Below are 15,515 nucleotides of genomic sequence, written 5' to 3' on the forward strand. Positions count from 1 at the left end.
AGCAGGTTAGCAACCGTTTGCGTTCAAGGAATATTTTACCAAAGCCAGAGGCTAAAAAGCCCTGCACGGTTGAATCTAAGGTATCGTCAGGTGTAACTGACGTGCAAAAATCCTCATATGGGAAGGTTTTCGCAGGTATCAAGGTAGGAATCTTGCACCTTAACTATCCGACTACCTCATTAACGATGAAACAGCAGACCATATACTTTGTGTCTGCCCCGCTGGGGACCGAATCACGTTTTTAGAGTTCGGTAGAGCCGTACTCTTACCATCTGACTTGAAATACCACTCACCATACAAACTAATCGGCTTCGTTAAGAAGCTGAGTTCATTTGGTCAAGTGTGAATATGTGTGAGCCACAATAAACCCTTGCGGGTTGCGGTGGAGGGTCGAATAGACCTACTCACTTTGGACCTAACCTAACCTAACCTATGTTGGCACTGATTCAAACGGCGCTCAATTAGATTGAATTGAATGAGTGTCCACTGAGATAGACTCATTAAACCAGAGGCAACCTAATTCGAATAATTGTTAACATCTTGATTGTACTTGAGATGCCTGAAACATAACATGTTGAAATAAAGTAAATTATTTAACACTGCGCTGTAGTCATTTCTGAAGTAAGTGGTCTCTTTGTGAAGCTAGTAAAGAATCTGAAATATATCCCACGAGGTCTCGAGGACACGTAAAGGAAATTGTTCTTTTGTTCAATGAGAACGAGGTGGATACAATGTCTATAGTGTTATCGGTCTTTTATTGCCGATGTCTGTAGTGGTCGAATATTCTTTTTGTTCCGAATCCCATTTCTCTAATGGATAATTTCAGTTCCATCAGACCTTTCATAATAACACGCTGGGATGTGGAGAGTTAGATTGAACTTTTTTAGAGTAGACAAGAAAAAGTAGTAAGTTGGATTAAAATCCCAGTTCGAACGTAGAAAAATACAGAGATGGCACGTAACTATGAAAAATATCGTGTTGGGTGACGAGGAATGAAAAATAGATTTTATGTCATATGGAAACGATAAGGATGCTCTCTGAAATCAAATAATTACAGCGTAAGATACTTCTGTATATATCCATATTCATGCTAATATTATAAATATGATAGTTTGTGAGGATGTATGAATGTATGTTTGTGGCTCTTTAACACGCATAAAGGACTGAACGGATTTTGAAGAAACTTTACATAAATACAGGTTAATTTTGGTCATTATATAACGATACCTTAGTATTAAGTAATTCGGAAAAAGTCTTGCTTCCTGAGAGCAATCTTGGCGTGCGCTACCTATACCGTTGGAGTTACATGTAGATAATGTACCATAAGATTGTTTATCTTAAACAGTTCTAAATAAAATTTCACGATAGCATATATCTACCTCTTATGTGGTAGCCACTATATGCATAATACTGAGCCATAAATACTTTTTTTTACAATTCACATTTTAGAATATCTGTCAAATGTTTATAAAAATTAATATAATTGTCGTTTTAAGTATTTAATATACAAATTACTTATTGTCTTTTACAATAAGTAATTTGGACGAAAAGTTCAAAAGAGTCATCTCGATAAGATTAACTTGAAGCAACGCAGTAAGCCAGAGGTTCTCAAACTTTCCAACCCGAGCCCCCTATCATGGCCTACCATAAATTTGTGCCCCCTTAATAATGTAGATATAGGCCTACTTTTATTACTTCTTGCTTTCATACTTTTATATGCCTAATATATACAGAGCACAGTGGTACACAATACAAACTATGGACATAAAAAGTATTTCCTCAAGCTCAGACTAATGCTCATGATGTATACACAAATTAAAACAATCAAGGAAACATAAAAAATAACAAGATAAAAGTCAACTAGCAACATTATTAAACCTAAATTTAAGAGAAAAATGATATATATTTCAGTGGTTGTTTCTTAATACAAAATTTAATCAAGATACACAAGTTGACTCCAAAGTTAGTTTTAAATTTGAAGGAGGGACTGTTTTTTATATGCACAATGTTTTTCAAACTGGGAAGTGATGTCTGATAAAGCAACTCTTAGTTCTTTGGTGACATCAAACCTTCAACGATATTTTGACTTTATGGCAGAAAATCCAATTTCACATAAATATATAGTTGCCAATGGTACTAGTATTCTCATCGCTTGCTCATACAGTCTTGGGTGCTCGTTTTTAACACATCCTGAAAACTGACAAAGAGTTTTCTTTTTCAAATCTTGACTTTGATAACTGATTGCACTAAAGGTCAATAAATTCTTCTTGAATAACGTATTCCAAAAACACTTTATTGTGAGATTTCCACTAAATTGTTTTACAAAAACGCAACACGTGTTTCGCCATACAATGGCTTCATCTGGCGTGTCTTTCAACACCTTCTTCTTCAACTTCTTCTTGATCTGCTAAACTCAATGAAGTCATTTCGTTCTGATCTTGAAATGGGGTTTGAAACGAATTAAACGGCTGGAAGTCTTCATAGAAATATTAATTGAATTTTGTCTGTAGAGTGGACAGATGTTTTATGAAACAAGTTGCTAGCTCTTGTGGGAGTTTCACACACTCAACTTCCTGCAACATGTTCAGCAATATGTGGAAAACGTTCAAATCAAGTTTTTTCGCAGCAGCTTCCTACAGCGACAACTTCTTAATAAACCCTTGTACTTTTTCACTCCAAGCAACGATATTGGCATTTCTTTTTTGCAAAGACTTGTTTGAAATATTCAGTTTTGTAGAAATATCTGCAAGGTAGGCTAACTTCAAGATGAATTCTGTATTGCAGAATAGGTCTACTTAAGGGTGGCTACGATCACTTAAAAACACAAACACTTCATTTCTAAGCTCAAATAATCTATTAAAAATATTTTCCCTTGATAGCCACCTGGCTTCAGTGTGAAATAACAAATCTGTATGGTGAAGAGGACCGACACTAAGTGGGAAACATCTGTATACCGAAAACCCACTCATACGGGACAGTATCTGAACCACGAATCCGACCACCATCAATCGACTAAAAGAGGAATCATCAAGACTCTATTAGACCGTGCTTTTGGGCTCTGTAATACAAAGGAAGGTCTCGAGAAGGAACTAGACATCATCAAAAATGATCTTCAACGGAATGGCTACTCCGAAGCGATGGTAGAAAGGACTTTGGCTAAAAGACAGCAGGAGCCTCGCAAGGAAGAGAAGCCGTCACAACCAGTGCTTGCGCTTCCCTACATCAGAGGATTATCGGAGAGGATAAGAAGAATTGGTTCCAAGTACAACATCAGAACCTGTTTCAGATCCGGTCACACTATCCGTAGCAGCCTCACAAAAACCAGGCCCCCAAACGCGGACTGTGATTCCAAGAATTGCATTTACCGGATACCCTGTGAGTGCGGAAAATCCTATATTGGTGAAACTAAGAGGCCATTGAATGTTCGCATTGCCGAGCACAAGAAGCACACACAGCGAGGGGAAACCAGCAAATCAGGAATAGCAGACCATGTTTGGTTTAGGAGAAAATTCAAGGAAGCCGCATACATGTTGTCCAACAACATATTCAGCCAGGCCAGCGTAGAAATACGCAACATATGGAAACCCATCATCAAACGAAAAATGGCCAACTCCCGCCAAAACGGTCATCTCCCACGGAACCAGTGAAGAGGAAAAGGGAAAGCAGGGATAAGTGAAAGTATTTCAACGACCTATAAATAGTCATCTCTCGAAAGAATTAGTCCAGTCATCAACCGAATACGATTGTAGATACTAACAATCGAAACGTCGTGAACTAACGTGACTTGGAATGTCTACACTTTTTATTATTTTCTTTTTTCATTCCTTTATTTTTATTTATTGAATTGTTATATTTTTACTTGTAGTTTATTTCACTATTATTTCATTTCAGGTTTATTTTTGCTTAATATAATTGTTATTTTCAGCTATTCATTCTTAATTACTCTTTTTTAGTTGTTTCAGGGATTTCAAATCATTTTATATAGTAGATAATGGAAGTCCGAACTAGTGAAATTCAACAAATCTGTATGTTCGGAACCCATATCTCCACATAAAACTTCAAGCAACCTTGACTGAAAAGGCTGTGCTTTGAATAAATTTACTGTTTTATTAACAACTTGAAGAACTTCATTTAAGCTTGGACTTAGGTTTTTCGAAGTGAGTGCCTCTCTGTGTGTAATGCAGTGGTTCCATTTGACATTTGAGGCAACAACTTTGACGGAACCTTGAAGTCCCTGGTTTGGTCCTGCTATAGCTCTGGCTATAGCATTCCTCCCATTGAATATCATTTTTCTTAAAATAACTGTCGTCAATAATCTGAAAAATTCACTCTCCTGTAATGTTGGTGGTGAATCCCTCACAAAAAATCTTTTCTTCTCGAATGTCTGTGTCGTCAATAAATCTGATATAAGCTGAAAAGTGAGACTCTGTAATTATCAGAAATGTCTGATATTCGCCTTGACACAGTGTCGTTAGAAAGAGGGATGGAATTTAGTAGCTGTGCAGAGCTACCTCCGAACATTGTGGCAACTATATCAATAGCGGCTGGTGAGATAATATTTTCTCCTATTGTGTGTGGCTTTTTACATTCAGCAATTTCATGAGAAATCTTGAAAGACACCATAAGAGCTTTGGGAGGCACAGTCGTCATTTTTGTTAATGTTTTAGATTTAAAGCTATATAGCTAACGTGCAAAAAACTGTTTAGGTTTATTGACTAGCTCTGAATGTTAAGTTTCTATATGCCTCCTTAACTTTTCAGGTTTCATACTATCGACTGATAAGGTGGCCAAGCACACTACAAATTGAGGACTATCTTCATTGTTAATAGTAGTTTTAGTAAATCCTAGTGACACATGAATGTCATCATACTTTCTTCTTTCTGCATCCCGCACTGACTTCGAAGTACTTGCAGTTGACTCATGAGTTGTCCCACCACTGATGTCATCCTGAGATGAACTGTTTGATATACACGCACTACTAGAATCACTTGTCAAAAATATCTTCATTCTTGAAACGTATTCATGAAACGACGTGAATTTAGAGCAAACTAAAACTTCACAACGAACAGAATACACTTGTGTTATACAAGACACCGAACATAACCTCAAAGTTTTTGTTTAGAAGTGTCAAGCGCCGTTTATCGTACAATCCGTTGCAAGCGCTAGCGGCGCTTGTCTTTTTGATGACTATGGAAAAACATATTCGAGTAGTTATCTTATAATTTATGTTTTCAAGTGAGGTGGTTTTTTAATTTTTTTTATTTTATCACGCCCCCCCTCAAAAAGCTTCGCGCCACCCCCTGGGGGTCGCGCCCCACAGTTGTTAATGTTTTTTATTGTTTCTGATATGATTTGGTAAAGACGCCGTTCCAGATAAAAGGCATTTTTGTCCTATAGTTTTTTCACATCGAGGTTTAATGAAATGTGCATATTTATTTCCACTATGGTGGGGATGAATCACTATTCCTGATGAAATGTTTTTTCAAAATCATCAAATATAGTCGAACAGAATAGTTTACATGCATCAAGTACACCAGCTCCTTGTGTAGTCTATCGCTTGAGTGAGTTCTACTTTTTGTAGCATAATTTTGAGTATCCATTTTTGTATTGTCCCAAGATTGTTCGAGCAGCAGTCATTCCCCCCTTCCTACTATATTATTCCATATGATATTTGTGATTGTACAAAAGCATAATAAAAAAAATTCAGATATTTAGATATTCCTCAGAGTATTAGAATTTGGCCAGTGTACTTCTCAATTTTCTAATGATATTTTTAACATGAACATAGTTTTGTCCTATGTTCAATGGACTCATGTTTGACAGAATACTAGAATACGACCTAAAGGGTAGGTATTTGGTTTTATCGAAATCAATTGTCAGTTTGTTGTGTCGAAATCAGGTGTCAATTTCTAAGTCATCTGATTCCGCAGATAGTTTGAGCTGTTTCCAAGAATGGTATCTGTAAAAAATAGCTGTATCATCAGCAGAACTCAATACACCCTGTATGTATGTAATTATAATACTCACAGTGTACTCACCTATGAACGATTTCGTCGTGGACAACATTGAAGCACATGGCGGTCAGGGCCATCCCCGACATAATATAAATCGAACAAAACCAAATGGTCGCATTGGACTCGTGTTGCAAGAACGGATCAGATCCTGGCACCATATCCCCAAATCCGATCGTTGTGAGACTCATAAAACAAAAATAGAAACCATTCAACAACGACCAGTCTTCCAATTTGTACAGGGCGAATGTACCTGAAATAAAATGTAGGATTAATATGTATGTGTCGGCGCTGTTTGCTCTACGAGGATTAAAGAGGGGTTAGATTGATGGGCTCATATTCTTTCACACTCTGAATAGACTGGTGGATATATATCTCTGGAACTTTCATTTCAGTTGTGCTAAGCTTTCACGAAAATAAATGTGTACGTATAATGAAAATGGGAATTCAAGAAAACAATTCAGGTTTTTATTTCGACAGTGTATGTGAATTTTGTAGTGAAATAATGGACCAAAGTAACTATTGATACTACCAAGAATTCTTTCCTCATTTGGAATAATTTTGCTGAATTCAGTTCTACAACGTTCTGCTATGAGGAAAAATTATATGAATTTCAGTAACCATCGATGATTGAATTCAATCGAAATAACCGCCATTTGAATCAGTGCACTTTGGCCAACGAAACACAAGTCGATTAATTCCGTCAGCATGAAAATTGTGTGTTCGAGATTTGATGAAGTCAACGTTGGCCGTTTTTGCTTGAAGGTTTTACCGGTGAGAAAGTTATCGACGTACTTAAAAAGATGATAGTCGATTGACGGTAGCTCAGGTGCGTATGGTGGGTGAGGCAGAACTTCAACGGTGATTTGTAGAATGTGTGGAGGAGCATTGTTATGGGTCAGGAACATTTCATCGATTTGTTGGTTGCAGAAAGTTATAGTGTATCACACCAGCCGCTGACCACCATACAGTAACCGTTTTTTTTGGTGGGTTTCCGTTTTTGGGAAGCGCTTGAGTGGTTCATTGGTGTCCAACCACTGTCCTGAACGTGTATTGTTGTCGTAGAGGGTACATTTTTCATCACCCCTAACGATCCGATCCAAAAAAAAATATTTTTGGTTTCGCAAAAGCAAAAAAGAACAGACCTTGAAACGTGTCAATTTCTGTCAATTGTTCAAATCGTGGGGCAACCACGCTTCGAGCTTTTTGACCTTTCCAATAGTTTTAAACCATCAAAAAACATGGGAGTTAACGCCCAGTTCTTCAGCTATCCCATGCACTGGTTGTGCATGTGTTTTAAAAGCAAGTACGAAATTCACTACTTGGAATGACATCATTTCGAAATAGTGCCAATATAATCGCCATTCAAGTTGCCCTCAATGGATAAGGGACCAATGATATGGTTTTCTACAATCCCTGCCCAAACATCAACCTTTTGAGGGTATTGCGTGTGTTCTTCTCTCATCCAGTGAGGATTTTCTGTTGACCAGTAGCGGCAATTTTGTCGATCAACATGACCGTTAATCGACAAAATATACTCATTAGAAAACATAACGTCTTCTAATTGGATGATATTGTTATCCAACATGTCCATCATTTGCTCACAAAAATAAGTTTTTATCAAAATCGTCTTTCATGAGCTCCTGAGTAGGTATCATTTTGTAGGGATGCATTTCATTTTCTTTTAATATATTTACTATCGATGTATGGCTAACATTTAATGTAGTGGATGCCTGTCTAATCGATGTGGGTTTTCCTCAGACTCACTCAAGCATCACATCTAAATTGAGTTCATCACTCACTGCATTGGCAGCTGCTTTTTTTATCTGCCCCACATGACCAAGCTCGCGAAATTGCTTCTCTATTTTGCTTATTGTTTCTTGAGATATGGGCGGTAAATTAGGATATTTCTCATGTAATAGGCAAGCTACTTCGTGTTGTGTTCGGGTTTTATCTCCGTAACCAATCATTTGTAAAACTGTCAATTTATGCATTTTCGTTAATCTAACCATTTTTCAGACTTGAAGTTAACGGACTTTAAACTCAAAATCAAAATACTGACAACTAATATTGTGACATACAAAACAAGTTGACAAGGCGTTTTGAACTAACGTTGTCACGGAAATTATTTACAGTTTTTCAAAGGATACCATCTAAAAAGAACATGTCAATGGATTTTACTTACTTTCTTATTATCAATACTTCAACATGAAATGCGTTTTGAGTATACTGCAATAAGTTTTGAGTGTATTTCATCGAATTTCGGTAACGACATGATTTTAATTTATTTTATCTTAATTGTTGCAATGATTCCTAAAGTAATATCATTTTTGAATAGAGAATGAAGAAACCTATACGATATTTCACAAGCCTATACTTCCCATTTGAAAAATTGGGGGTTGTACCTATCATTCGACGGGGGTTGAAGGTAAGGGTACCGTTTTTCTGTTGAAATATGTCAAATTATAATTTAAATTTGACGTGTTCCGGGATTTTGTTAAAATATGTACCGTAACCGAAATAATGAATTGGCTTTTACAAACTGGATACATTTTATTTTCCAGATAAGGCAGAAACCAAGAATATATCGGTCCACGTATTTCTGAATCATATAAAATATTCAGAAGTATTTTATGATTAACAGTATTAAATGCCTTCCTCAAATCAAGTGACAAGAGATCACATATTTTACTGAAATCTTATTCCGTCTGGTGATTGGTAACATCATCTATAATAAATTGATAGATTTAGCCGTTACTACGTGGTAGGAAATCATAATGAAGAGAAGAGAATTGAATCTTTTTATGTTTTTTACCACTTTTATTTATAATATACTTTTTTGTCTCAAGAAGGTATTCTTATTGACAAAGTTTACGTAGCTGAGATATAAAATACACTTAAAAATATAGACTCACAAAAAACATCAAAACTAAAAACAACATTAACAAATCTTTCACAGTAAGATTTTTGTCATAGATACATACAAACATATAGTACAAAATAAATAAATTAATGTATGCGAGAATACGCTCGCACATGTACGAATACATACTATAAGTAAAATAAACAAGAAATATCAATTAGAGATGATCATCGTAAAATTCCTGCAAGCTATAAGCCTGCTGATTAAAACTCCTTTGATGTCTTTTCGGAAGTATTCAATGTTCAGCTTTGCTTCTTTGAGGCATTCAGGCAGGTGATTGTATATTTCAACACCGTTATAAAAAAAAGAATACTTGATTAATGCGGAGGAAGGGATAGGCAGTTTCAGGTTATTTTTGTTACTCATGCGGGTGTTGTAATGGATATAATTGTTGTTATATCGCAATATATGTTTTCTAACGAGACACACAGTTTCTAAAATAGAGAGTGCTACCACTGTTAATAAATATTCGTTTTTCTTTAAATATTAGCTTGCATGATTCACGTGGATACATCATGTATATGTGTCTGATTGCTCTTTTTTGTAATTTCAAAATAGAATTAAGAAGGTGGGATCTGCACACCCCCCAAAAAGGTATACCGTATCTCAGGTGCGTCTCTATCATAGCATGATATGCAGTTCTTGCTGTAGAGATTCCAAGTTCTCTAGATATAACTCAGTGCAGAGCACCCCGAGGTAACTGTAGCCCTCAGTTTTTTTATGTGGTTTTCGAATTCCAGACCTTTGTCTATATAAAGTCCTAGAAACCTAGCGCAATCTTTATTTTCAATAGTTCCGTTAGCTAAGGGTAAATTGTCAAGATTACATTCAAAAGAGATCATATTAAATGATAATAAATTTGAATCACACCAAGACTTTACAATTAAAATGTCTTTGGATATGTTTTCATTTTGTGACATAGTGTATCCACTGATACACTATGCCACAAAATTGTGGTATCGTCTGCAAAAAGAGTTAGTTTTCCAGATACATCTATAGTTAATAAGTCATTAATATATACAAGAAAGAGGATCGGGCCTAATACTGAACCTTGTGGTACACCCGAATTGATTTCTAGTTGTTTTGATAGTTCGTTTGTCCTCACCATCTGACTTCGTCCCGTTAAATATGACTGAAACCACTCGAGCGTTTTTCCTCTACAACCACAATAATACAACTTATGCAGGAGTAAATTGTAGTTAACACAGTCGAACGCTTTCGCAAATCGCAGAAGACTGCCGCGGCTACATCTCCAATGTTGATATTTGCATATACCTCATACAGAAAACTGAAAATTGCGTCATGGGTGTTTTTATTGGTTTGGAAGCCGAATTGATTTTCATTGATTACTTTGTGAGTTACAAGAAACTTATTGAGCCTTTTTATGACGAGTTGTTCGATAATTTTTGCCAACGTAGGTATAAGGGAAATTGGCCGATAGTTTGAAGGGTCTTCAAAATCGCCACCTTTGTGTAGAGGAATGACTACCGATAATTTTAAGAAAGATGGGAGCACTCCACTATGGAATGAGAAGTTTATCAGTAACACAATAGTTTCAAGGGCTTCAATTGGGAGATTTTCAAAAATTTTAATCGAGATGTCATCAAAACCTACTGCTTTTTTATTTTTTATGTCTTTGATCACTTCTGCAAGCTCATAAATATTAGTATCTTGCAGTATAAAAGATTCCTTAATTGATAAATTTTCAAGGTGGATTAGTGGATCGTACGGTGGATAAATATGTGTACTGAGTTTATTAGCGATTGTACAGTGAAAGTTATTGATTTCATCTGAGCTGATAGGGATATCGGTGATTCTTTTCTTTTTATTTGTATCTTGTATATCGTTAATGATAGACCATGTTTCCTTCATTTTATTATTTGATAAATTGATTCTAGTTTCATAGTAGTTTTCTTTTGTTAATTTTATTAGATTTCTGTATATACTACGGTATTTAAAAAATATTCATGTATAGCAGGATTGTTTGTGAATTTTTTTATGTAATGCAAAGAACGCATGTTTTTTGAAGATACTTTAATTCCAGCTGTTACCCAAGGCTTTTTCCGTTTCATTTTGATTTTCTTCAGTGGAAAAGATACATTGAATACTTCCATAAGTTGACAGTAAAAAGCAAGGAAAGGTTCTTGCGTAAATAGGGTACCATTCCAGTCTAGATTAGCACACTTTTGGTAAAACCTATCATAGTTTGCACTACTATAGATTCTTCCAATCCTAATTTTATTTTCTGGTACCATCTCATGAACAATATTACATTCTATAACCTCATGATCCGAAATCCCTGAGGATGTAACAGGGCATAGAACATTTCCAATGTCAAAATTACTACATATATAGTCTATACAAGATGAGGAATATTTAGTGACTCTGGTGTTTGATTCAACATGCATATTCAAATTGAAAGAATTAAACAAATTTATAAGTTCTTGAGTGGTACAAGAGTTAATATTTGAGTAGTCTATATTAAAATCTCCGCACAGGAGTATGTTTGCATGGATGGGCAAATCATTCAATATTATCTCTAAATTAGTTAAAAATAAATTTACATCAGATGTAGGTGATCTGTATAAGCACAAAACATACAAATTGATGGTTTTTAGATAACAAACAGAGCACTCGATTGTTTTTTCTTCATTAAGGTAATTAAATTTTGCTATATTTCGAGGCCGATATTTGGCCAAAGATTCCTCCTCAATTAAGATCATAGTGTGCACAATTCTCCTTGAAGCGGGTTTTAATCGCTCGTCGGCTCTGGCCCATGTATTTGCCTCTAGTGTATCGGGGTTCATATGTGATTACTATAAACTTGTTATTACTCTCCTCTTTTTGAAAAGGGAGACCCATCCCGTTTAGCCCGCTTTTTAATCTTCTGTTAGGACCAGAATAATTACTAAGAACTTGCAGGTAGGTAATTACCGAGAAATTCCATATTGGACTACAGGTATACAACCTCAGGTAACAAATTTTAGTATATAAGGATCAACCAGACGAGACTAGGTATCAATTTTCTTCTCCTGAGGATGCTAACTTTGTTGGCGAAATTCGCGTCGAGTGCAAAAATATCAGTTTGGTGTTAGGGCAATTGATCTCGAAAAAAGTTATTCAACTTTTACACCAAAGGTTCGAATTTCATCGTTATTGATGAAATTAACTTTATCACATTTTGGAAAAAGAACAGAGATACTTCCGGGGTTCTTCAGACAAAACAATGTGGAAATGGCATTCAGACCACATGCCAGGTTATCTGATTTCCTTTTCAATTCCACGTATTGTTCTGTTCATTATATTTTCTAGAATTGTATAGTAGAATGTTTACTGAATTATAAGCACTCATTGAATGTTTTTTGAATATTCAGTGTTTGTTTTCAGCAATATACCAGTATATAGGTTTTTGACGGTGACTTACCCAGACATATGTAAATGAACATCATACACAGACAAAGCAGTATCGGTGCTAATATTGACCAACCATGCATAGATGATTTGGATTCGTTGTCAGTCCCACTGAGACTGTCTATCTCCTTGACGGTGGGACCATCTCGACAAGGAGATTGAAGATTGTTGCTGTAGTTTGAGTTGGAACGAACATAAAAAGGCTCTTGCAAACCTGAAAAGAAAAATCGTACCATTTTATCTGAATAACCTTCCAGTTACGAGTTTATTAAACAAAACATTGATCAACTAAGTATTCTCTGGTCCCTAACAATTTGTTTCATGAAATATTTTTCATGTTAATCAGATTTATCGATGAATATTACTGGAGTTTTTTCCTAACACCAAATCGTGTTTCGACACGTGTTTCGACACGTGTTTCGATCACCAAGTGATCATCTTCAAGAGGAAGATAAAACTAATAACTACTCAAAACTAAAGCTACTTATACTAATCAGGTACATCATACAGGTAGGTGATCAGTAATACCACCCATACAAGTGTACCATCCTAAATTAATTTTACAATTGGCCTTTATATTATTTACAATATGTCCTTATGTATGTTTGAATATTTCACAATATTGCCTATCTGAATATATTTACAATGTGTCTTTTTGTAGTAATCAGTAAACCCAACAATATTATTTCAACAAGCTATGTACCATGCTATTTGGTATTGGTCCGTTATCGTTATTCATAATATTATTATGTTTACTCATTTCCACACTCTCATAGGCATCTAGTTGCCTGTTGTTATTCACTTGTCTAACTAATCTTAAAGAACTGAAGTCTATGGAATGGTTTTGTTGCAAAATATGATGGGCGACTGCTGATTTTTCAGGTCTTCCATATTTTAAGTGTGCTATGTGTTCCTTATATCTCACTTTAATAGATTTTTTTTGTCTGTCCATAATATTTTGCATCGCAGTCCTTACATTCAATTTCGTGAATTCCAGACTTTTCCGAATTCTCGACTTTGTCTTTTGGACTTCCCAAAAGGTTCTGCAGCGTATGACTTGTTTTAAAAACCACCTTCATACCTAGTTCCTTGAAAATCTTTCCAAAGTTCTTCGTATATTGGTGGTATGGAACTGAGATGTTTATCTTGGTTTTTGTCCTTTCTGAAAGTCGAGATTTCGTTCATTCTTAACCTAAACTTCTTTTTCCTGATTATGTCATCTACAATACCCCTCGGGAAACCGTTAGTGGCTGCTATTTCCTGTATTGTGCGTTTTTCTTTTGTGAACCTATCATGTGTTAGAGGAAAAGTCAAAAGACGATGCACCAAAAAATTCAACCCAGCACGTTTGTGCTGTCCACAGTGATGTGAATTGTAAGGAATGTACCTGTACGTACTTGTTTCTTTTCTAAATATATCGTATTCTAACCCTCCATCTTTGCTCCTCATTACCAAAACTTCAAGAAATGGTAGTTGTCCCTTATTTTCTACTTCATACGTGAATTTTATTGATGGATATCTATTATTTAAAAAGGAAACGAAGTCCTCGATATTCGATTTTTTGGTATCGAATACCGCGAAAATAATAGAAAGGCCAATTGTAAAATTAATTTAGGGTAAAATTGTATGGGTGATATTACTGATTACCTACCTGTATGATGTACCTGATTAGTATAAGTAGCTTTAGTTTTGAGTAGTTATTAGTTTTATCTTCCTCTTGAAGATGATCACTTGGTGAACGATCCACGTGTCGAGGTGTAAAAATAACGATTTGGTGTTGGGAAAAAACTCCAGTAATATTCATTACTACACCAAAGGTTCCAAACAGTATATCACAAGATTTATCGATCTCAAAAAATGCTCTCACCTAGTTGCTGTTGTAATTCAAGTTGCTGCCTTTTCTTTTTCATCCTTTTCTCTTTTTCTGCCATTCGTTTCTCATCGTAGCAGCAATATCCGCAGTTTGAGCATAAACAGCAGCATAGCGCCCTGGAAAATACTCCTCTAGCCACTCTGCTGAGAATAGAGCCAACACTGGAAAGGTACAACAGAGTCAGAGGTATGCCTATCGTTGCGTAGCCCATGGTAACGGTTTTGCCCAGAGCTGTTCTGGGAGCGATACTCCCGTAACCTGAAAGGAATATATAATAATAATAATAATAATAGGTCTTCATTTCCCACACATACAATACAATTAGTAACAGGGTAGATATACATTTGGGAAATCGCCGGAGATCAGATGGTATCATGTACTACAGTGCATGATATCTCTGTTATTAACCTCAAGCGGTAGAAGATTAATTACATAATAGCTCCTTCTGGCCAGTTCACTGGATATTTCATATATACAAGTTACTTAGAATACAAGTTACATATACAAGTTACTAAGAAAAAAAAAGTTACTCAGAAAAAACACACATCATTAACATAAGTCATTAGCGTTAGTTTTATTGATCCACTTAATGTCTTATCTCAAATTACATATGAGTTTGTGCAATCATATTAGCTGGAATGGAATTATAGATAAGTGAAACTTGATACAAAAAAGACCGTCTAAATATGTCAGTTCGATGAGAGGGTGGAGTAACAGTTCCTTTGTAGCTAATGTTAATGTTGTGGATATCTTCTCGGAATGAGTTTTCACGCAGCGCATAAGGGGGGGTTTCATTCGTAATTACTTTATAGTATATACAGGCTGAGTGAAGCTTGCGCCTGTTCTGCATGTTCAGCCACTTAAGTTCGGCCTTCCATTGTCTACTATATAAAACGATTTGAAATCCCTGAAACAACATTTTCAGTACTAATATTTTCCGAAAAAGCCCTTCTCCGTTTTCAAAACCTGCCTCTTCTGAAAACGTGTGTAATTCTTTTAACAAATGTCATTTGTCATTTGTGAAATTCAAAAGTTTCCATGAAGTTTCACTAGCTTGGATTTCTTGGACAGTAAAGCATGATTGATTGATTGACTTGTGTCTGACTCTCAATATAGTTCATGTAATCAATATTGGAAATTATTAAAATACATTATTACTCGCTATTTTTCTAAAGTGTTGTATTGTGCTAAGTAAATATAAACTGTTCTGTTATCTTTTTCTGTCCTATTTTGTAACATATACATATATTCAGTATCTACTTGAAAATTTATAATATTTTATAGTTTATAGTTTTAT

The 15,515-nt window shown here is 35.5% G+C and overlaps 1 protein-coding gene across 1 annotated transcript in view; it reads right to left on the reverse strand.

Annotated features, from left to right (window-relative positions):
- Positions 1-15,515, reverse strand: part of LOC111517531 (potassium channel subfamily K member 18) — a 124,902-nt gene that overhangs the window by 11,226 nt on the left and 98,161 nt on the right. The window contains exons 4-6 of the mRNA XM_074183639.1: positions 14,213-14,476; positions 12,359-12,559; positions 6,039-6,264 (exon numbers count right to left, since the gene is read on the reverse strand). Coding sequence (XP_074039740.1) covers positions 6,039-6,264; positions 12,359-12,559; positions 14,213-14,476 — 691 coding nt within the window. The remainder of the gene's footprint in view (positions 1-6,038; positions 6,265-12,358; positions 12,560-14,212; positions 14,477-15,515) is intronic.

Source organism: Leptinotarsa decemlineata, unplaced genomic scaffold (assembly GCF_025532065.1).
Source record: "Leptinotarsa decemlineata unplaced genomic scaffold, Ldec_3_MD MMD2_tig00026340_RagTag_RagTag, whole genome shotgun sequence".
Taxonomy (NCBI): domain Eukaryota; kingdom Metazoa; phylum Arthropoda; class Insecta; order Coleoptera; family Chrysomelidae; genus Leptinotarsa; species Leptinotarsa decemlineata.